The sequence below is a fragment of the Protopterus annectens genome, chromosome 7.part0 (assembly GCF_019279795.1).
Source record: "Protopterus annectens isolate FY-2018-M chromosome 7.part0, PAN1.0, whole genome shotgun sequence".
Classification (NCBI taxonomy): domain Eukaryota; kingdom Metazoa; phylum Chordata; order Ceratodontiformes; family Protopteridae; genus Protopterus; species Protopterus annectens.
Window position 1 is genome coordinate 308,933,991 of NC_056739.1, and position 25,353 is coordinate 308,959,343.

Sequence of the window (25,353 nt, forward strand, 5' to 3'; positions counted from 1 at the left end):
CAATTTAAACTAAAATATAATGTATATTATTTTATTAAAATAATCATAGAAATAATATTATTTGTAATGAATGGTACTTCAGTTGGTTTATACTTCTTCTCCTTCAGCCAACAGTAACCCAATTTCTGCCAGCACCCTGTCGGCTAACAGTACTGGTGGCGGTAGTTGTTAATGCGGGCCTCGACTGATCTGGTATATAAATCTGTATTGGTTTCCCCATATCTCATTTGGCAGATGTTTTACGCCAGATGCCCTTCCTGACGCAGCCCTCCCCATTTATCTTGGCTTGGGACTGGCACGAAGAGATGCACTGGCTTGTGCATCCCCAGTGGCTGGGTTGTAAACAATTATGAGTATAAGAATTTAATTCTGAAATCAGTTGTGCATCTTCTAGCATTAATTGGAAAATATTTCTTCTTCTTCTTTTGTTTTTTCCCGGTTAGGGGTCACCACAGCGGATCACCTGTTTCCATTATTTACTATTCTGTTTATCACACTTTCATTTTACTTTTTTATTTTGTTCTGAAATTTATATATTATTGCATTACAAGAACTTTTTTAATTAATTTTTTTTTATTATTCCATCTGTTGACAATAGTTTACTGCTTTGTAAGAAATTAGACCAAAAAGTAAAGTGTTATCTTTTAGACCTAATATTTGGTGTTACAATTTACTTTCATATGATTTCTTAGTATATGCCATTAGAAAAAAATAGTAGAAAAACTAATTTTCAGAGAAACATGTTTATTAATATATCTCCTAATGAATTTCAGAAGCAAAGTAATTTAATTGTAATTTGGCAATTTACTAAGAGAGCTAACAAACTATTCTTCTATCATCCCTAACATTTTATTATTTCCACTATTCAGGGATTGAGCGACAGGTTCCAATTCAGAATTTTCACATTAGAAATATGTAATTATTTTCATTGCACTTCATAAGAATTGTCTAACCACAGCAGAACATTTAAAAACACTGAAAATTGTGGATAATTTAAAATATTTTTGGAAACCAAAACCACCTTTATTCAGTGGTCTAATGTGTTTTTAAGCTGTTATTCACCTTGTAAAATACCATAAAATGTTCATAAACCTTTATTAAGCTTATTATTAAAATTTCATTCAGGAGATAACATTTTAGATTAAATAATTTAAATGATTTTTGGTAATAAAACAATTTTATCAAAGTTAATCCATCTTCTAAGAAAAATGATTATTCCATTTATTTGTTATATTCTCCATTTGTTTATTTATTTGACAAATGTTTACTGGGGAGGAGGTTCGACTGGACTAGTAACCCATTTTCAGCAGAGGCCTGAGTAGAAAAGCTCCACATATAAAAATATGATATTTAAAAAGAGTATAACATTAAAAAGTTCAACATTATGATAAACAATCTGAGACAGGGTGCAATCATTACAATAGTTATATAAATGTCATATTAGTTAATACAAATTATTATATTATTTATTATATTTGGTATTAAAATAATAAGCAAATTGATAACATATTGTAATACTATATATTATATAGTAATAGATATATATGGTTTAGGGGTTTGAAATCTAAAATATATGATATTGAAGTAATTGATGCAATATTATACAATATGCAGGAGATTTATCTATTGATCTTAGTTTTTTCATCTAATTCTTGTGAGGGTTTGAGTCAGTATAAGTTTCTAGGCTACACTTGAGACATTATCGTCTATGGTTTGTTAATTTCCCTTATCATAAATAGTATTGCTAGTTTTCTTTTACATTTTAACTATCTCAAAATTATTTCTCAGTATAAGTCAATTTAAACTAAAATATAATGTATATTATTTTATTAAAATAATCATAGAAATAATGTTATTTTTAATGAATGGTACTTCAGTTGGTTTATACAGAATGAATAATAAGTTATATGTTAAAAGGAAATATGATACATTTAAAAATGTATCACTTAATGTAAATGACATTAATAGTGTCAATTTAAGGAGGCCCTCATTTAAGTACTTAAGTCTTAATAAACCAGATACAGTGTTATTAATTATAAGAAACTCAGCTTTTAGAAAAAGACATAAAATATATATATATATATCAGAGAATGTGATTTGATATAGATAGCAACAATGAAAGAAAAAAAGAAAGGGAAGAGCTATTTTATGGAAGAGAAGTTTAGTTATGCCTAAGATTCATTGTACCTTTTCCATTCCAAAATAATACTGGTCCTGACAATGTTACAACATAATAAAAGGATATTCACAATATCCAATATATATATATTGGATCCTAGGAATTGGAATAAAAGTAGCTAGGGATTAGGTACATATTATATTAACAACAATAAAAGGTAGTTTAATTATTGCAAGGGATTTTAATAGTATTATTAACAAAAATGATATTCATGCCTCAAAAGAATCTAAAATTACATCACTGGCCAAAGCACTTAAAATAAATAATAGATCTTAATCTTAAGGCCTTAATGACATTTTTGGATATGAAATCTTTATATTATACTCATTATTCCTTTGAATTTGGAACACAAAAAAGAATTGATAGGATTCAGATTTGCATTTTAAATTGGGAAAGGTTTTGGTTATTCAGTGTTTGTTTTCAGGACATAATGCTTTATACATTAGAAGCAAATATCAGGAGATTATATATAATGTATGTAATCACTGTGTATTTAACTAAACAATCTGATTTTTAAAAATTGTTAAAAATAGAAATAGAAGATTATATGAAATGAAATAAACTAGTTAGTGGCAGTATTCTTTGGGAATTACCTTAAAATTTGTATTCACCAAAGAATTAAAAACTGGTGTAATAAAAAAATTAAAACCTGGCATAAAGATATTAAGAAATTACAGAAAAGATAACGTAGAAAAATTAAAAATACTAAATGGAAAACAGAATTAAAGTTAAAATTCATAGAACTGCATTAGGATTGGAGGAAATATTATTAAACATTATATGTTTAGATCAGGAAAATGCTTTTGATACAGTTAATTCGGAACATATTTTTAATTATTTTGAAATATATGGTTTCTCAGAAAAGTTTATTACAATATTAAAAAACATTTATGTGGTTCAAGGGAGTTTATTAAGATGTTTTTTTATAAAATGAATTAGATGTAATGAAGTGAACTAAATGAGAGTGGCCCTGTCTCCATAGTTATTTGTGCTAACTATGGAATCTTTTAATTATTTTTTTTCAAAATAATTAAATTGAGGGTTTTAAAATTAATGAACTTTTACATACTTATGAATCATGATGAAATTAATAATCAATTAGGCACTTTTAGCACTGCTATAATAAAACAATGAATTTAAATATTTAAGAATATACATTTATGATAATTTAGACCCTATTGATAATGAGAAGTATTCCATTATAAAAGAAAAGCCCACATAAAACTAGGTTCTCTCTATAGAATTGAGCCTTACCTTACCAACTCCTCCAGACTAGCTATCCCCAGGCCCCACCTGTTATCTACACCAGTGTATGCCTCCCCTATATTCACCAACTTTAGAAAATCAGACCTAAACAATCTAGAAACATGTTACCACAAAATCACCAAATTCGCTGCAAACCTACCTCACAGAACCCATCACTGTGTTGATCTCTGACAACTAAAGTGGCTAGAGCTATCTAACCTCTTATCCTTCAACCAACTTAACCCACTCTGTCATATAGCAACCTGATAAATGTCCAACCCTCCAAACCCTAGTACAAATCCATACTAGTAAAAACTGCTTAGATCCTCTAACAAACTCCTGCTAAAAGTTTTTAAATACAATAACAGTTTTGGGGACTCACTTTATTCACATCGCATCTATAAAGCATGGAATTCCATCCCTCAGAATATTCTTAACACCAGTAACCCTACTTTATTCAAAAATCTGCTTAAAATTTATCTTAATGACAATCAGTTATGCTCCTGCTTATCCCCAGGCTGAGCTTCTAATTTTTCTTCTACATTCCTCCAACACTTTTTTATTCTGAAAAAGTTATAAACTCCAAATACCAAAATAAAGTGACAGGAGAAATAAAATATGAGTCAAAGTTGCAAACAAAAACTGCAGTCACTCACAGCTGCAGGCAATAAAAGTCCCTAGATTTTAAACACAAATCCAGTGTAGAGTCAAATCCAGTAAAAAAATAATGATCCAAAGGCGAAGTAATATCAAAGATTTAATAAAAAGTAAGCGTAGAGTTCTAATAATTTATTCTGCTTTACTTCTACCCTTGCCAAATTCCCTAGTCAACCCTAGGTACTCTTGTAATCTCTGAAAACACCAACTGCAGCTTTAATTTTCTCTAGATTCCTACTCATCCATCTTCTCTCCCACCATTTACTTTTTCCTGTCTGCTTATCTCAAACCTCATCAGTAATCTCTAATAAACTGTACAATGTTCTCCAAATAAGATTGCTGCTATCCATGATTCTGATAATACTTGTATTCACATTTTGAATGTAGTCATACTTGTATTTCTCAGTGCTGTTTTAGAAATATTTGAATGATGATCTGATTTCTGTGAACTAATTTTTTGTATACCTCAGTATATATGTGTTATTTAATTCTGTGTAAAACTAGTATTTGTCTTAGTTTGATCATACAACTTCTGTAATGATTGTACCCTTTTGATCCAACAAGTAATGTAATGATTGCACCCTGTCTCAGATTCTTTATCATAATGTTGAACTTTTTAATGTTATACTCTTTTTAAATATCATATTTTTATATGTGGAGCTTTTCTACTCAGGTCTCTGCAGAAAATGGGTTACTAGTCCAGTTGGACCTCCTCCCCAGTAAACATATGTCAAATAAATAAACAAATGGAGACTATAACAAATAAATGGAGTAATCATTTTTCTTAGAAGATGGATTAACTTTGATAAAATTGTTTTATTACCAAAATCCTTTAAATTATTTAATCTAAAATGTTATCTCCTGAATGGAATTTTAATAATAAGCTTAATAAAGGTTTATGAACATTTTGTGGTATTTTGCAAGGTAAAGAACAGCTTAAAACACATTAGACCACTGAATAGAAGTGGTTTTGATTTCCAAAAATATTTTAAATTATCCACAATTTTCAGTGTTTTTAAATGTTCTGCTGTGGTTAGACAATTCTTGAAGTGCAATGAAAATAATTACATATTTCTAATGTGAAAATTCTGAATTGGAGCCTGTCTCTCAATCCCTAAATAGTAGAAATAATAAAATGTTATGGATGATAGAAGAATAGTTTGTTAGCTCTCTTAGTAAATTGCCAAATTACAATTAAATTACTTTGCTTCTGAAATTCATTAGGAGATATATTAATAAACATGTTTCTCTGAAAATTAGTTTTTTTACTATTTTTTTTTAATGGCATATACTAAGAAATCATATGAAAGTAAATTGTAACACCAAATATTAGGTCTAAAATATAACACTTTACTTTTTGGTCTAATTTCTTACAAAGCAGTAAACTATTGTCAACAGATAGAATAATAAAAAAATGCAATGTCAAAATTTCTTGTAAGGCAATAATATATAAATTTCAGATCAAAATAAAAAAGTAAAATGAAAGTGTGATAAACAGAATAGTAAAATATAGTTATCGTTCAGTTTTAGGATACTTTTCTTTGCTTATTTTTGGAAAAGGAAGTATTCAACCTTGCATTTCTAAAATTATTAAATATTGGAAATAGAAATTAAAATAGATGAAGCATTTTGGGATTATCTTTCAAAATGTAACCTTTATAATGTAAACAATGATGAGTATAAGAATTTAATTCTGAAATCAGTTGTTCATTTTTTAGCATTAATTGGAAAATATTTACATGGAAATATTTGAATAGAGTCTTTATTGTACAATCTAAAATCAATGAAATGTTTAAAACAAATGGAGATGTAAGAAAGAAATAAAAGCTGATTGTATAGTGCATATATGTGAAAAAAATTAGAAACATTGGGAGGATTTTCAACACTTTCTCAGGGATTTATGGTCAGAAACATAGGTTCATAGGTTCATAGGTTCATAGATTAGTACTAAGCTAACTGCCCTTGCGAGCCATTTTAAGCTTAGCCAATTATCTCTTGTGAGACTCAAACTTTGCATCTTGTGTTTGTAAGGCAAACACCTTAACCATTAGGCCACCCTCCCAACCCAATGTATGATATTTCAATCTTTGATACTGACTAGTTCTACAATTCCTGCATTAGACCTAAACATCTTTCTAAAATGGAAGAATGAATTTGCATCATACTTCAAAGAACTTATAAAATTAATCATCAAAGTTTGTCATAAGGAAATTATTTCCATGAGATATAGCAGAAAAAAAGACTTATTATAACTGTCAAAATTTAAGTTAGTTATTAGATACATATTGCAAGCCAACTATATCATTAGAAAATTATGTATCTTGATGAAATATTATTATAAATATTGTAAGTTTTGTCACATTCATGAGTATATGTTGTTATTGATTATAAAAATAATAAAAAAACTTGCTAAAAAAGAAAAGTAGTTAGAAATGTAAACATTTGAGTTATCATTCAAATGATGAAAATAATAGATTATTGCATTTTTTTTCATTTACAATGTTGAGTTTTAACTGGAAAAATATTCTAAAAGGTATGACATAAGCTGAGTTTTATACTTTGTTTGCCAATTTCTACTTTCTTGGACCACATCTTAAACCTGATAGTACAGAGTTCACAATATGATTTAAGGGGCTCCTGGCACCTTCTGGAGCTCCTGAATGATTTTTTCATCAGTGACTTTAATTTTCATTTTGCCTCACTAGATGTGGTCTCCCTGTACACTTGTATTATGTAGAAGGCTGGAGTAGAGTTTTTAAGGGAATACTTGACTGCTCATACTACTTTTGAGGTGGGCAAGTTTAATTATGATTTGTTCCATTATGGACTTGGTTCTTGACAACAGCTACATTATTTTTTTTGATAAACTCTACAAACAGACTTCTGGAGTAGCCATGAGGGCAAGGTCTGCCCCTGTTTTTGTGAACTTTGTCATGGTTATGTGGGAAATTTCTGATGAAGCATCCTTTAGCATAGAAAATCTTGTTCTACAGGAGGTATATAAATGATCTCTTTTTTCTGTGGAGTGGGACTCTGGATGAATTTAATTACTTTGTGGAATACATCAGCAAAAGCACTGATTTTTTTGCAGTTCACCATCAGTGATTTTGGTGATACCTTGGACTTCTTTGACCTAAGTATTTTGTATGAACCACATCTCATTCTTTTGTGAGTAAGGTCTTTTGCAAAGAGATCTTTGTTAACCAGTACCTCATACCTCTCAATTGTCCAGATTTTCAAAGAATGTCCAGATTTTTGACTCATATTTTTAGTCTATTCCTCATAAAAGTTGTGGTTGTTTGGATTTTTGTGGCAAAACAGTGAGAATTGAATTCACTAAATATTGGCAGGCATTTGATTTTCAGTCTTCATATCCTTTGGAAAATGCACAGTAACACAAGACCTTTCATTCTAGCAACTTTCTAAGTGTAAAAGAGGAATATTTAAAATTTGCCCTTATTTGTAGTGGTTTGTCTCCCCATTATTTTTGGCAGTATCCAGATTTTTGTGCTAAGAAGTTGTGAGCTATGCAGTACCTTCACAAGGACAGTTTACACCCCCCCCCCACGTGAAAACAGGGGTGATTAAAGGTGAGATGATTAGACTCAGTAGACTTACTATGGAGGAGTTTACATTTCTGCGAGAGTTGACTAAGTTAAGGCTTTTTCATTGACAGGGGATATAATTCAGATTGGTTAGGTACCACTGAATGTGAGGTTTTGGTGCTATGGACATCCAAAGCCTGTCTTATTTTGGACAAGAAATGCTTAAAGATTTCTGCTAGTCAGTCTCCTGATGTTTTTTTATGACGTCCCTAAAGAAAGTTTTTGTTTTGCTTTCCCTATTCCAATTAGTAGTGAAATGAGGTTGATCAAGAATATAATACAAGAAAACTGTAAGGTTATTTTGGAAAACACAGGCTTGTATAAAGTCTTGGGTGACAAGCCCAGGGTCACCTTTAAGAAATCTGTTAATTTTAAATCTATGAACTTAATAATTTTTGCCCTGATGTTGTACCTACAAGAAAGGTCACCTTTGGAACTTACAGTTGTGGTTTTTGTAAGCAATGTAGGTTATTTAACAATTCACCACCAGTATTTTTTTCAACATTGTAACCTAGTTGTTTGGGTGAAGGGAAAATTCAGCTGCATTTCAAAAAATGTGGTTTATGCAGATGTCTGTGGTTCTTGTAATACATTTTACATTGGCAAGACTGTCAGATTTTTGAACAGATGGATTTATGAGCATGTTTTGGCTATTAGGAAAAATGACCATAAAAATGCACTAGCCAAACATGTCACTTTTTAGGAGTGGCCTTAGGTCAACTGACACCCTAGGCAAAAGGGATCCCCGGTGCCACTCTCCACACTACCCGGTGCCCCCATCCTGGTCTACCTACACCAAATAAATACTGTAAAAGTGCCCCTGGTAGACCGGCGCCCTAGGCAGCCGCCTAATTGGCCTATGCCTAAGGCTGGCTATGTGTACAGATTTAAATAAGTTTTTCTTTTGTGTAATGTACTCAGTTAATGCTGACTGCTTTACTGGAGATTATAAAGTTCAGTTAGAATGAAAGCAAAGCAGTTGGCAGATTAGACTGAGGGCAGACACAGCCCCAAATCCTAATAAAACAATCAACATTAAATGCTTTTTACAAGTATTAAGGATTTAATTTTTCTTGGAAGTCATCTTTGTTTATTTATAAAGTCAGATAATATAAAATAATCCACCGGGCAAACGCTCCGTTGCTCACAAATAAAATAGAAAAGATCAAGTATAAAAACAACAAAGGAGCGACCAAGGCAACAAAAATTGCAAAGTCCTGTATCATAAAAAACATTTAATTATAACCAGACAAATTTGTGGTAAGCGCTTTCGCATAAGAGCTTCCTCAGACCATTAATATAGCCACATACAATAAAATTTTATATATGAAAATTTAAATCCAAACCCTCCAATCATGAAACAACAACAATTAACTCAAGGAAGGTCCTTAAAAACACACACTACTCTGAATAACATGCAGGACATACAATACAAAATATATATAAAACATATATGAAGCATATATATAAGAAATTTTTGTGGCCTGATTAATACTTCTGAGTCCTTTGGTCATCCCGATTTAGGTAGAGATTTCACTTTTCATGTTGATGCTAATTGCAGGACCATGAATTTTGTTTATTTAGCTGAATGTGTACTATGCAAGTCTTTTTACGTGGGAAAGACCAATAGGTCATTACGAGAGAGGATGAGGGAACATGTATAGAGTATACGTATACGCTCTGAGCACAATGCTTTATCTAAACATGTTGCAGAGTGTGGTGAGATGCATAGCTTTGTTTTTAGGGTTATTGACATTATAACGCCTATGATTAGAGAAGAGGACATCCGTAATCATATGGAGTATAGGGAGACAAATTGGATGATTATTTTAAGAGCTGACAGGGGTAGTGGGCTCAACGAACGGGCTTCATTGAAGCCCTTGTTGAATAAACGTAGGATCCGTAAATAATATAGAGTTGATGACCTTATTTTTTATACATGCACATATATTTTTATACATGCATATACTTTTTATTATTATATTATATATATGTATGTATTTATTATATTCTTATATATATGCTTCATATATGTTTTATATATATTTTGTATTGTATGTCCTGCATGTTATTCAGAGTAGTGTGTGTTTTTAAGGACCTTCCTTGAGTTAATTGTTGTTGTTTCATGATTGGAGGGTTTGGATTTAAATTTTCATATATAAAATTTTATTGTATGTGGCTATATTAATGGTCTGAGGAAGCTCTTATGCGAAAGCACTTACCACAAATTTGTCTGGTTATAATTAAACATTTTTTATGATACAGGACTTTACAATTTTTGTTGCCTTGGTCGCTCCTTTGTTGCTTTTATACTTGATCTTTGTTTATTTATACTTTTAACAAATTGCAGTTGCTTTTTAGTCCTATCACTTTAAATTTTCGGGGAACTTTTCATGTTTGTGACATCATCAATTTTATTTTTCATTGGCTGTATGGATTACATGATGTATGTGCAATCTTTTTAAATTCTTGCTGTGAATCTACATTTTACATTTTCTGATGAAGTTCTGTTCTAATTAAAGTAGAATGAAAGAACTAAACTTTGTGTCCGAAGCCTTGCCTTGACATTGCTGTGCTTTTAACTTCAGAGTTTTTCAGTTTGTTTTGTTTTTGAAAGCTGCTACAATCTACTAGGTGAAAAGTTAGTTAAATAGTTAGCCATTTTAGAATGTTTTTGTTGCAATGTTTCACTAAGTTGCAAAACTCTATTCTGAATAAATATTTTCACAACATAGTTTTGTTTCAGTAAATTAACTTTGAGACAGACAGAGTTCTGGACATTTACAAATCCATGACTGCACTTACCTTTGGATAGGCACCACTCAGGACACAGTATCAATTTCTCATATATTTCACAAACCCCCCCAGATACACACCTGAACTAAACTGCAAAAGCACTTTAAAAACACAAACCCCATTTCATTCCTGCACATAGGTACCACCTTTAAACACAACATAAGTATCACACACTTAATATAAGCAACTGGTCACTTACTCCTACACATATTGCATGCTTCCACCACCCTATCTGTATACATACATATCACAAATCTATGCTAAATCACCCCACACCATTCTTTTGACCATTCAGTAAAATCTCAGCCATCACACAAATGCTCTATTCATTTTTGATCACTCATACCAAAACAAAACCTCCACAGGCAACATGCTTTTCACAACTCATGCCAAACCTTACGTGGATATTGCTCAATTAATATGCCTACCTGAAAACAGTCCAAAAAACACATTGACAGGCTCCACACATATGCATTACTGTGTTATACCAAGCACTTCTCTTATATAGTAATAAATACTGTATAAGGGAGAACTAGATCTATCATTGTGATGTCCTAAATATGTACGCACATATTGTCAGTATATATTATATATATATATATATATATATATATATATATTTATATATATTCATACATTCAATCAGTATATATATATATATATATATATATATATATATATATATATATATATATATATATATATATATATATATATACACACACATGGGTTCACTACTAAGTATCGAAATTCCACAATCCCGAGATTCTAAATAGTGACACCCAGAATCTCGAGATTGCAGAATTTTGAAAATAGTGAATGGAAATTGCTGTACAGTGCAGAATTGGAACTCTGCTGTTCTTGACACTGTAGTGCAATCTTGGAGTTGGTATATTTAAATTGCAAGGTTGTAAGGGGTGCAGGGGGGCTTACCCCCCTGCATAAATGTTATTATTGTTGGTTTTGTGTTGCAATTTTTTTTTTTTATTTTGAGATTCCACAATCTTGAGTCTGTATTCAGAGTTCTGGATTGTGGAATTTCGATATTTAGTAGTGAACCCATATATATATATATATATATATATATATATATATATATATATATATATATATATATATATATATATATATATATATATATATATATATATATATATATATATATATCAGCTGGGTTGCCTTCTGTGTGGAGTCTGCATGTCCTCCCTGTGGTCACGTGGGTTTCCTCCGGGTGCTCTGGTTTCCTCCCACATCCCAAAAACATGCTGCAGGTGGATTGGACACTCTAAATTGGCCCTAGGGGTGAGTGCGTGTGTGTGTGTGTGTACCTTCTCTGGAAGGTTGGGCACCGAGCTGGCAACTCGACACTGTAAAAACTCCACTGCCAATCATGAGCGGACAGGTGATCCGCTGTGGTGACCCCTAACCGGGAAAAGCCGAAAGAAGAAGAAGAAGATATATATATATATATATATATATATATATATATATATATATATATATAATATATTTGTGTGTGTGTGTGTGTGTGTGTGTGTGTGTGTGTGTGTGTGTGTGTGTGTATATATGGGTCTACTTCACATGATTGACATCTCAAATGTTCAACTTTCATATGGCTAAGACCATATAATCGAACATTTGAAACATCGACCATGTAAAGTAAACACCAAAACACAAAAAAAACCCACTAACTCTGTTTAGCGGGGGGCAAGCCCCCTGCACTCCTCATGTGGGGGGCTGCGCCCCACACCCCCCCATTACTTAAATATGCCAACTCTAAGATTGCACTACATTGCGGTAATGGGAGACTTCCTGTTCTGCACTTTATGGAGATCTCCATTCAGATCGGTCGAGCTTTTGAAAGTTTGATCATATGGTCGCAGCCATATGAAAGTCAAACTTTTAAAAGTTTGATCATCTGAAGGGGACCCATATATATATATATATATATATATATATATATATATATATATATATATAAATATAAATATTTTTTTTTTCTGGTGAAATATGCATTTGATACATAGGACCCAATAAAAAGGTACTCACTGGTAACTGTCATATAAAAGATGACACTTGCCATTCCATTTACTTATTTCATCAAGTCTGTGTAAAGTACTAGTGAAATTTACACAAACTGTAGCTAAGTCTAAAGTAGTGTAGCTGTTTGCATTTGCTTTTTCCTTCTTTTTTGTTAAATATGACATTACTATAAGAACCAAGTCCATAATGGAACAAATCATAATTAAACTTGTCCACCTCAAAAGTAGTATGAGCAGTCAAGTATTCCCTTAAAAACTCTACTCCAGCCTTCTACATAATACAAGTGTACAGGGAGACCACATCTAGTGAGGCAAAATGAAAATTAAAGTCACTGATGAAAAAAATCATTCAGGAGCTCCAGAAGGTGCCAGGAGCCCCTTAAATCATATTGTGAACTCTGTACTATCAGGTTTAGGATGTGGTCCAAGAAAGTAGAAATTGGCAAACAAAGTATAAAACTCAGCTTATGTCATACCTTTTAGAATATTATTTCCAGTTAAAACTCAACATTGTAAATGAAAAAAAAATGCAATAATCTATTATTTTCATCATTTAAATGATAACTCAAATATTTACATTTCTAACTACTTTTCTTTTTTAGCAAGTTTTTTTATTATTTTTATAATCAATAACAACATATACTCATGAATGTGACAAAACTTACAATATTTATAATAATATTTCATCAAGATACATAATTTTCTAATGATATAGTTGGCTTGCAATATGTATCTAATAACTAACTTAAATTTTGACAGTTATAATAAGTCTTTTTTTCTGCTATATCTCGTGGAAATAATTTCCTTATGACAAACTTTGATGATTAATTTTATAAGTTCTTTGAAGTATGATGCAAATTCATTCTTCCATTTTAGAAAGATGTTTAGGTCTAATGCAGGAATTGTAGAACTAGTCAGTATCAAAGATTGAAATATCATACATGTTTCTGACCATAAATCCCTGCGAAAGTGTTGAAAATCCTCCCAATGTTTCTAATTTTTTTCACATATATGCACTATACAATCAGCTTTTATTTCTTTCTTACATCTCCATTTGTTTTAAACATTTCATTGATTTTAGATTGTACAATAAAGACTCTATTCAAATATTTCCATGTAAATATTTTCCAATTAATGCTAAAAATGAACAACTGATTTCAGAATTAAATTCTTATACTCATCATTGTTTACATTATCAAGGTTACATTTTGAAAGATAATCCCAAAATGCTTCATCTATTTTAATTTCTATTTCCAATATTTAATAATTTTAGAAATGCAAGGTTGAATACTTCCTTTTCCAAAAATGAGAAAGTATGTAGCCATTTGTATAATGACACTCAATGAGTGATAACACATTGGCTATATTGAAACATTCATGTTTATCAGTTAATTCATGTAGACACTTAAGTAGATGATTGTATTAGACAATCCACTTACATTCTCATATAAAAACAAGTTTAGTAGAATTTATGCATTACATGTTAAAGGAGCCTTTGCTTGAAATATATGACATAACTATTTCAATATCAGGAAATTGTGCTCTGGCTTTCATGCCATTGTATTGTCCTGTGTCTGTGCAATGTTATGCAAAATATACTGAGCACTTTAAGGATGCCTTTGTATTGTCCTGTGCAGTATTATGCAAAATATTCTGTGCACATTCAGAAACCTGGCTATGGTCCAAAGAAACTGTACTAGTTTTACACCAAGTATCCCACTAGTTTTTTACAGCACTGAATAATGAAAGGCAGTTACCTGAAGAGATTTCTTATTTTTTCTCCAAGAGGATAAGTCCTATTTGCCTTTTGAAATTCGGCATCAAAAGCAGTGAGTGAGTAGATAGGGCGGCTGATGTCATATTGAATTTTGGGCTGTGCCATAATATCATTCTATGACCTGTAGAAGAAGGCAGACATTAGAATTTACATATTTTGGCACATTCTAAGCCAATATACTGCATACATTGCCTTTTGTTTTCTTTCTTTGTACTTGTTTCAGATTAGGAGTTGTGGCAAATGGAAATTGTCATTTTATAAGTAAAGTTACTCTTCTTTTACACAGCTCTAACCATGAATAATTTCAGAAGTCTAACTCTCAGATGTCCTGATTTTTACAGAATGTCCAGATTTCTGCTTTATATTTTTGGACTCTTCCTAAAAAAATGTGTGGTTTTCTGGCAAATGAGTTGAGGATCGAAGTTAGTAAATAATATCATACATTTGTGATTTAGACTTCATATCCTTCAGAAAATGCAGGTTAACACAAATCCTGTTATTCTAGCAACTTTCTAAGTTTATTAGTACAATATCTAAAATCTGTACTAATTTTTAGGTCTTTGTCCCCTAATGATTTAGGTTTTGTCCATATTTCTTTCACCAAGAGGTTGAAAGATATGTTCAGAAGACAATGGTTCAAGGGTGCATCCAGCGGAACCCTAACCATCAACTTCAAGTCTTCCATTTCCTATGCAAAGTATGCCTTCATCTGCATAACACACCATGGTTCCTGTATGCCTTCATCTGCATAACACACCATGGTTCCTGTATGCCTTCGTCTGCATAACACACCATGGTTCCTGTATGCCTTCATCTGCATAACATACCGTGGTTCCTATCTTATCTATTCATGCTATGTAAAATCTAAAATCAGACTATGCTATATACTAATCAAACAGTAACTATGTACCAGTCCATGAATACTAATATTTAATTTTGCTGTTGATTAATGGCTTTGGAGGATTGGGTTTAGTCAAAAAAATTATTTTCAGTGAAGGCCTGGTAAGAAAAACTCCAGCATATTACAAACATTTTTTAAACAGACATTCAGTAATTGCATAAACATACACTAAGTCTTACACTACCTATTACACATACATTTGTTAATTAGATTACGTTCATATGAAATAAAGGGAACTATTACAGTATAAAAGATATTCATTTAGTAGATGTTGAACATTGAGCATTTGAAGAGGTTTATAAGCTGCTTTGTCAAACACATAATATATCTTGTGATTAGTCTTTAGAAATTCAATTAATGGAAATAAGTGAAGGAACTTGGTAAGATAGAAAACAGTAATATTGTAGTTAAGCGGTGGGGTATTATGCAGGTCCAGTAACAATTATATATAGTATCATACAGTTAAAGTAGAAGTACAGAGGTAGGGGACAAGCAGTGTCACATGAGCTGTGTATATAGTTTGGATTTGCTAGTAAAACTATTTAGACATTAGTGAAGACTGGTTGTGGGCCATAGGATTCTGAATGAAGAGAAATGGTTAAACAATATGGCAACCTGAAAATTACAATGACATTTATCCTGGAGATGTACAGGAATAGATCCATTGATTTGAAAGGTGAAGTTTTAGTTGTGTTTTGAATGAGTTTGTATTTTGAATGTATTTCAGTGCTACTGGGATGTGATTTAATCTTTTAGCTACAATATTTGAATATAGGCAAGTCATGACAGCACATGCAGATGGTGCAGCAGTTGTGTTGTCGCCTCACAGCAAGAAATTCTCTGGTTTGATTCTCGGCTAGGGTGCCTTCTGAGTGGGGTCTGCATGTCCTCCCTGCATTTGTGTGTGTTTGCTCTGGGTGCTCCAATTTCCTCCCAAGTTACAAAGACATGTGCCTGGAGCATTTGTTTCTGGGCCTCTGCTGAAAATTGGCTTGTTCCAAGTCGGACTTTCCTGGTAAACAAATGTTAAATAAATAATTAAAATGTAAGAATAAGAATGTATTTTTCTCATAGTGAGGGCTTTGGCCTACCTATGCTATTTTTCAAAGTGTGTCTTTGTATCACAAGTGTGAGAGTAGCAGAATTACAGTAGTGGAGCATTGTGTACAAGCGTATCGGTACTGTGCTTTAACCTTGCCCTAGGATATTTTATAACTGCTCAGTCTTTCCTGGGTCACTGTGCAACTAGACATAACATAGCACACAGACTCATGGTAGCAGCCATTTATTACTTTTGATGTCGTCACATGAAATCTTACATGAATAAGTATGTTTCAGAATCAGTTTCCTTTTGGTCTCAGAAAAATATTATGCAATGTATTTTTAAGCAAGATAACTTGTATTGACAGCATTGAGATAAATGTTAATAACATGACATGCTACTTGTAATAAACTATATAGGTTTTCAATACAAAACTTTTTGAATGTTATTTGTAGTAATAGACATGAATTGCTACCTGTCAAAATAAAGGCTTCCTGTAAGATTATATGCCATTTGATGACTTTTATAAATAAAATATGTCACTGTATATGGTACTTATAAATAAAACAGTTACTATAAAAATGTGCGTAAAATGTATGTTAACTCTGCATACATATACGCGTGTGTATGTGTGTGTACATACCCCCCCCCCACACACACACACACACACACAGTGTATGTTAACATGTGGGTGGCGCATTGATGTAGTAGGTAATGTTGACACCAATCAGTAAGAGGTTCTCAGATTTAATTATAGGCAGTGGTGCCCTCTTGTTATAGTCTGCCTGCTGGCTTTATGTTCATGTGTTTTTTTCCAAGTACTCCAATTTCCTCCCACATTCCAAAGACATGCAGTAGGTGTATTGGACTGTACATACCTCACAACCTCTTAGCATAAGAAATTTGGACAAAGCCTGACATAATGGGAAAACAAAGGCCTAAAAATAGGGACACATTTTAAATATTGCTCTTATAAACTTAAAAAGTTGCTAGAATAACAGCATTTGTATTAGCATACATTTTCTAAAGGATATTAAGTCTGAAACTCAAATGCATGTTGCAATTTAGTGACATTAATCTTTAGATCATACCAGTGATTTGTCAAAAAAACACAGTTTTTATGAGGAACAGGCCAAAAATATGAGGCAACAATCTGGACATTCTGCGAAAATCTGTACAGTTGAGAGGTATGATTGGAATCTCAAAATTTGCTGAAGTTGTATGTGTGTTTATATAGTATGGAAGAATAATCGCAGTAGAGCTAGCCACCTAGTGGTGGGAACATTAGCTCTAGATGATCATCCCTGTTAAAGCAACATCCTGACCCTATGTGCAAAAATGGGAAAAAGGGTTGTGGATAGATGGATGGATGGATGGATGGATGGATGGATGGATGGAAGGATGGATGGATGGATGGATGGATGGAAGGATGGATGGATGGATGGATGGATGGATGGATGGATGGATGTAAAAATCTGCACCATTCAGATAAATGTACTAAATTCTAGATTTACAGAAATGACATATGTACATATATAATTTCGAACCATTTGACTGTACTGTGTTATTGGGTTCATGCATTACTTATTCTGGGCAGAAAGATATATTTTTTTTAAATTCCATTAATAATGTTTTGTTAAAAGCCATGGAGGACTTTGTAAAGGTGCACAAGTCAATGTCTGTGAAATTTGTCACATGATATCCTACCTTTTACAGACAGCTATGGGTGACTGGCAGCAAATACCATCAGTAATCATGCAAACCTTTGCAAAACATTGTTCTCAACAGTATAAGTCTGTTTCATTCATATAAACACTGTTACAGATGGTTTTGACTATGAATGTAAATGTTTTTACAATACTGGTTATTATACAATGACTAGCCATTAACATTCAAAAAGGATCACACTGATTAGTTAGCCCAACCAGTGTGCCCATTGTAAATCCAGGATATACCAATGATAAAAGTCAAATTGCTAAAATATTATTGAGTGACCAGACTTTTTTTTCTATTATTATATTGGTAGACATGCATTAGTCTGAATGAAAGAAACTCTGAAACTGAAATGCGTGTCATCATTTAGTGACTTCGCTACTCATAAAATTAGTTTTTTTTCTGACAAATCACTGAGGAACAAAGCCACTAAATAAAGACAGGCATTTCAGTTTCAGACTTTCTTTCCTTCAGACAATGTATACATATTGACATTTTTTAAATAAAAGATAGAAAGGTACATAGTAGACCACAGAAAATGCAAGAAAAATCAGGTATGTTCTACAGACGAAAACATACCTGATTTTTCTTGTATTTTCCTGTCTCTCGTACCTCTAAACTGTCGGGAGGTTACACTTTTTTTCTTTCAAAAAAATAGCAATGGAGATCATCAAAGAGCACAATCAGGAAATAACGCGGAAGAATATAATGGCACCGTTATACAAAGACATTATTTAAGAAAAGTAAGTAATTTTTTTAAATAATGTCATTGTATAATAGAAATAACCAACTCCTTGGTGTGGTATAATGATGATTTACTCACAGTTGGCTTTGTTTAATCACTCAGACTTTGCCTTCGTGGTTAAACCACATCAACCATCAGTAAATCTTCAATATACCAATCTCACACCATCGGTTATTAGGTTCATAGGTTCATAGGTAGATACTAGGCTATTGGCCTATGTAAGCTTAGCCAACGAGGTTCCATGGCTTACGCCACCCAAGAAAGTTATTTTCCTGTGCCACTGTTGAGCAGAGAAGCAGAAGTGATCCAGGGGTGTATTTCCTATTTCCCAATATCCTTATACAATATTGTTATATTCTCATTCATAATACAGAAGCTGCAGAATAGACGTTTTAAAATGCCTTTGTTCTCAAAGGGTAGAAGGTCACAGAAAGTATTTATCAGCAAAGGTTTTGTTCTTATTAACATTATGAAGACTGGAGAAGACTATTTCTTCTATGTTCTGACTTCAGTTCACAAACATGGCATTTCTGGATTACTAGTTTGCCTATGGCTTACATTTGTTTCCTCTGCTGATACATTTTATCTGCTCAGTATCCACAGAGTGGCTTATATTTATAATGTGCCCGGCTCTCTGTATGTCCCACTCTGGAAGGAGTGCAAGCTGGCATGATTGTTGATAAACTGACATCTGGATACTTCTGGTGTTTGCTCAGACTTGGAATGGAGTACTGTAATAGGTGTGCCTTAACAAAAGAAGCTCATAGTGGTGTGTATTTCTGGTATGGAGATAAAGTGCACATGAGGAGAATCCCACAATATGTGGTCCTCGGAAATAAGAATATCAGCAGCAAAACAATATTTGCATTTCAGTATGCCCCCACGTATGACTGATTACAAACTTTCTGACAATCTGAACAATATCTGACTGTCTACTCTTAAAAAAAATCTTACAATGTGGTAGTGCTATTTTAATTTCTACATAGTAAAGAACCATATAAGTGCATGGTTTTAATGTCTTCAGCTTTATACAATTTTGCATACTTATTTTTTAACTTATCATTTTATTGATGTATATTAAGAAACATATTTCAATATTATTTAACATAAACAGTTTCACTTATAATGATCAATGCATATGTTTTCTGTATAACATACAGTATTGTGCCATAGTATTTGTCTCACAAATATGCATTTCACTATAACAAATAATCTTTGGATTTTTACTCACTCTTGCTTCATGCATAACACCCCAGCCCATAATTTAGGCAATGGCATTGCTTTCCCAAACTGTTCCCACTGTACATCACACCCAAGATTTGGGGTATTCCACTTCCAAACCTTTTGGGTTAGCAACAGTGAATCTTTTCCTTGTTAACCCCAGCACATGCACTTAATCTGCCCCTCTATTCCACAACTGCAGTTTCAGCTGTTTCAGCACTTCCTGTTACCTCCTTTATTGACCATTTTGACTGTTACTAAGCTCCCCCCTTACATCTACTTGTTAACCACTGCATATATCCCTTCCATAATTTTTTCATCTAAACCATTGCTCCTATTTCTGTATAGACTTCCAGACCCCCTCCTTCTAAGTGTAAACTATGATCCGTCTCACTTTCCAACCAGCAACTGGATTTCTAGCTTTTCACCTGCAGCCTATCCTTTGTCTTTATGTGTATCAGAGAGGCATGATTCCCACAAGTCTGGTATCTTCTTTCCCAATAGTTTTCACAGTGCCTCTCTTGCTCCTTTCCACAATGCTCCTAGCTCCTGTTACATCCACATCATGGGCATCTTATCCGCATTTTTCTGCACACATCTCCAACACTGCATTGATGGATATCACCCTTCTCGGTATATCTTTACTGGAGTTCTATACCAGCTATGTCTTATCCTTCAGTATAGGTCTTCCACAAGGCCATCGTCCTTCAACATTGCTATCAGTACTAGTCCTCCTTCCCAAAACCATTCTTCTAACCATATTGCATTCTCCTCACTCCACTCTTCCCTCAATTTATCAAAAGCACATTCATGCACAAGCTCTCCCAGCTACCTGTAGATAACTCTAATCCTTACCCTTTTCACCTGGCTAGATTACCTACTGAAAGCTAACCCTACCTCATAATTATTTACTTATCCTCCTGTATCCTTAAATGTGTCCTTCATTTATACTTACTCTTTTGGAGATTCTGGTTTCTAGCTATAAGTTTCCCCAGTACATAGCTAGTCTCCAATCCATAAATTAGAATTCTCCTTAACAGCTGAAAAAGGAAGCCATTCAGCTGACTGCTCCACTCTTAGATCCCCCTTACATTTTTAATGCATTTTTTCAGATTTACAACCTCTCTTCTAAGTCTTGAATGTACCATAGCTCCTTAATACATCTGTCCCATCTATCTGTGAATTGCAACTGACACCTTAACAACCCATGAATAATATTTTCAGCGCCATCCTCTATGTTCCTCATTATCTTACCATTTCAGCCTTCCAGCCCTTTTCCTGGGCAACCCATTCCAAATTTTCATTTTTTCTTGCTTCTCAGCCATTGCACAATATTTGTAGCAGTCATGCATTACCTAGAATCCAGCATACCCCATCCTCTGGCTTTCCTATGGGCTCTAAACCCTTTGCAAACTAGTCACATACTAGTTGGATAACTACAGCAATCCTACTTTAAGGACTAATTTATATGTGTCTTACCAGGTAAAGTACATATGGGGGTAGCAATGTGCAAACTATTTTCATTCACGTTGTTTTCTGGGAGCCAAATTGCAACAATAACGTAATCTGTTAAGTAGACAGCTTAATGGGTTAAGGGTAAGAAAAAAGAGCAGTGGTGACAAGGTGTCATCCTGGAATATCCCCCTTTGAACTCTTATTCCTGGAATAATAATTTGCCCTTTATCATGGCTTAACTGCAAAGTGGCTTGCCACTGTCTCACTGTTGCTGTAATGTACTCGATCAGTGTATTGTTTATCTTATACATTAAACATTTTTAAGCCCGCTTTTATCCATGAATGTGGGATACTGTCAAATGATTTTTTGTAGTTTATCCATGCCATACTTAAATTCTTCCGCTTTTTACAGTTTTCCATTATGACTTTATTTAACAACAAATGATCCTTTGTTCCATATGACTTTCTTTTGTTACCCTTTTGTTATATTGCCATGATTGAGTTTTCTTCAAAGTGACAATAAACTCTGTCAGCATCAATTCTAGTGTATAGTTTATACATCATCGGAAGGTAACTAATTGGTCCATACTGTTTAGAATAGCTTGCAGGTTCATTTTTAAGTTTGAGCATTGTTTTTCCTGTTGTTAACCAGGCTGGTGTCTGTTCAGGGTGCTGATGTATATAGCTCTTACTCATGGCTAAATCTTCATGTAAAGATGTTAATGCTTTTAGCCAGACATTAGGTACTGCAGCTGGGCCTGGGGTTTTCCAATTAGGAGCGTTTCTTAACTTTGTTTCAATCCCTCTGGCAGTTACTTCATCCCATTTCATATCCTGCACATTTGAACTTCTTCTTATTTTTTTTTACTTCTTCTATCCATTTAGCATCTTTGTTATGTCCCACGGGATCTTCATAGATAATTTCTCCAAAATGTATCTATTTCTTCTTTGTTTGGTGGTGTTTAAATTTCTTTTGCCTTGTTTCCCAGTTCTCTATAAAACATTTTGGGTCATCAATAAATTGCTTATCTTATACTTTTCCTTTATATTTATCTGCATATCTACTAAGTTTTTCTGCCTGTGCTGATAGTCTTAGCTTATTATTTGTGATAGTGCATGACAGAACTTGATCTGTCCTGATACTGCACATTGCTTTTACCACGTCTATCTTTCTGAGTATTTTTGTTGATCTGTTCCCTCCTCTATATTCTTCTAACAGTGGCACTTCTTGTCTTAGTTACTTTATAGTTGTTTCTATTTGATATGTCCATGATGACATTTGATTTCTCCCTTTCCTTTCCCTTACTACCATGTGTTTTTTGTGGTAACACTTTAGCTGTTATTAATTTAGCTGCACAGTAATATATCTTATTTACTTGCATGGATCAATATGAACAGTCCTAATTACTGTGTTCATTTGTTTTACCAGATTTCCAAATGTTTTGCATTTTATTGACTTTCTGTAGTCTATTTCTTTCATTGATCTTAATATGTCTGTCCATCTCTTATTAAATCAAACAACTCTTCTAAACTGAGGGCACATTCTTTGTTCTCCATTTCCGGCAGGCATTCTACAGAATGTTTCAGAGCATCTTCCTGTGTCGTAGTCTCTTTAGTTTCATCCTGTGTCATATGTTGCTCTTTCATATGGGAGCTCATTCACCCATCACTCATCAACATCGACTGCTGCAGAGTTGCCACAGTTTCCTTTTTCTTCTGTTGTTGTGCAGTTCCAACTAAACATTTGTACTGGTTTCCTAAGGAAGGCTCCAAAGTATCTTCATATGGCAATGGATCAGATATTTCCTGCTTCACTGGTTTCTCTTTAATTTGGGGATCCATTCCTCTATCCTGCTATGATGTTATCAGAGTTAGATTTTCTACACTAAATCCTTCACTTTGCAGATAATCCATAACTTCAGTTTCTATTTCTTTAACTTCTCCATTACTAATCCTCTTTTCTACTTTTCCTCTTTGTTTTCTTATTTTTTGTGTTGTAATATTTTCCCTGTCCAGATGCCTTTGTTTATATTTCTCTTCCAATATCGTTGATGCTACTCTTTTTGTATTGATTAGTTTTGCTTTCTCCTTTGCATAAATATTGCACCATATTAAATCTCTTTTTCTTTCCCATGTCCATATTTCTTCTTCAGATGTCTTCTTCTCCTCCTGTTTCTTCTTACTTTGGGGATTCATTGTATATGGTGTAAAGGAAAGGGTGTGCCAAGAATAATTAATGATTATGAGGAAAATTGGATGATATTATAAATAGAAGAGGGAATGTGAAACTGATGGTAGGAGATATTAGTAAAACATTTGATACACTAGACCATGATGTTTTTTTGGGAAGTGATGGAAAAATACAGTATAAGTAGTACAATTAAGTTTGTATGTCAGCATAGGAAATTAATACGGTAAGAGTGGTAGGGAATGGATGGCTGAGTAAAGAAATATATATGAAGAGTGGTTTAAGGCAAGGATATCCAAAGAGTGGTATATCGTTTGCTTTACTAATGAATAAGATTGTGAGTGAGGGAGGTTTTAAAATGAAAGATGCTAGATATGTGTTGCAAAAGCAGGTGGTGATTCTAGTACTTTGATGTATGCAGATGATATAAAAATAATTGCTAGGAATAAAATATGGTTGAGGGAGGTGATGTTATGTTTGAATGGATGTTTGAAAGAAGTAGGTATGACATTAAATAAAGATAAAAGCAAAGGACTGGGTGTTGTGAAAGTAGGCGGTGTCTATTTTTTGATGAATGAAGTGTCAGTGTTAGGAATAAAATTTGAAAATAAAGATGTAGCAGGATCCGATGATAAAAGAAGTAAAATAAATATGTTCTTTATGAAAACATACAGATTATCATTAAAAACGTTATTTGATAAATTCATTACTGATGGGAAGGATAGCATATTTGTCAAATGTGTTTATGATTTCAGGAAAATATGAAAAAAAACAGGTAAAGCAAGTAATATTTTTATTTACATGGGATTCTGAATTGAAATGTAGTAATAAGAGGGGTGTAATATATGAGAAAACATGAAGGAAGATTGAGGTTAATAAATACAGTAATTTATTCTGCTTCTTTAAAGCTGCATAGAGTGTTAAAATGGATAAAGGAAGAAAATGCGAGGTTACTAGTGAAATGTTTTAAATATAAGTGCAAAGATTTTGGGAAATTAAGAAAAACAACAGAGAAAAAGAGAGAAAAAATTATCATGAAAAAGTTATGACATAGAAAATAAAGACTGAAACTGCCCGTGCTGTGGAATAGACTTCCCATACATGTCAAGCGGAGTGCCTCACTGGCCCTCTTCAAGAGAAATCTTGATGAAATGATGGGAAATAGAAAATTCACCCCAGGAATCACTCCAGTGGCTCTACTTGACAGAGGCACTGGGAACTAAAGTCAGGTGGCATGATGCCAGGGTAATCCTGTGGGCTAGGCTTGTAAAGGCTCCAGGGGCATTACCCTAATACACACCTATGAACCTATGATGATATACTAAAAGATAGATGGGTGCGGTATAAAATGTAATGATGTAATATTATTATGTAAATCCATGAGAAACAGAAGAAGTAACTAAAGCAATAAAATTAAGAAAGAAAGGGTGTAACAAGATATAAGAATTTCAAGACTTCTTATGGAGACTGGTAATAAATATGTCATCAGTAAAAGGAAATATGCCGTATAAAAATAAAGCTGAATGAGTATGTGCATTTTGTGGATAGGAAGAGTCTGAAGAATATGATTTTTTGAAATCTAAAAAGGTGTCGAAATCATGGGAAAATTCTGTGAAGAAAATTGTCTTGAGATTATTAAAGACAGAAATAAGCTAGTTATAGATATGGTTATGTATAGATATTATAGAAACAAAAACGGAAAATATGTGAAAGATATAGTTAAAAAGTTATTTTATGTAGTATGGGTCACTTGGAATGAGAGAGTGAATGAAATTATGTTTAATGGA

At 32.9% G+C, this 25,353-nt stretch overlaps 1 protein-coding gene across 1 annotated transcript in view; it reads right to left on the bottom strand.

The window, feature by feature from the left end:
- Positions 1-14,411, bottom strand: part of SLC26A9 (solute carrier family 26 member 9) — a 292,279-nt gene extending 277,868 nt beyond the window's left edge. Inside the window, exon 1 of the mRNA XM_044076840.1 lies at positions 14,282-14,411. Coding sequence (XP_043932775.1) covers positions 14,282-14,406 — 125 coding nt within the window. The 5' untranslated portion in view covers positions 14,407-14,411. The remainder of the gene's footprint in view (positions 1-14,281) is intronic.
- Positions 14,412-25,353: the final 10,942 nt, after the last annotated feature.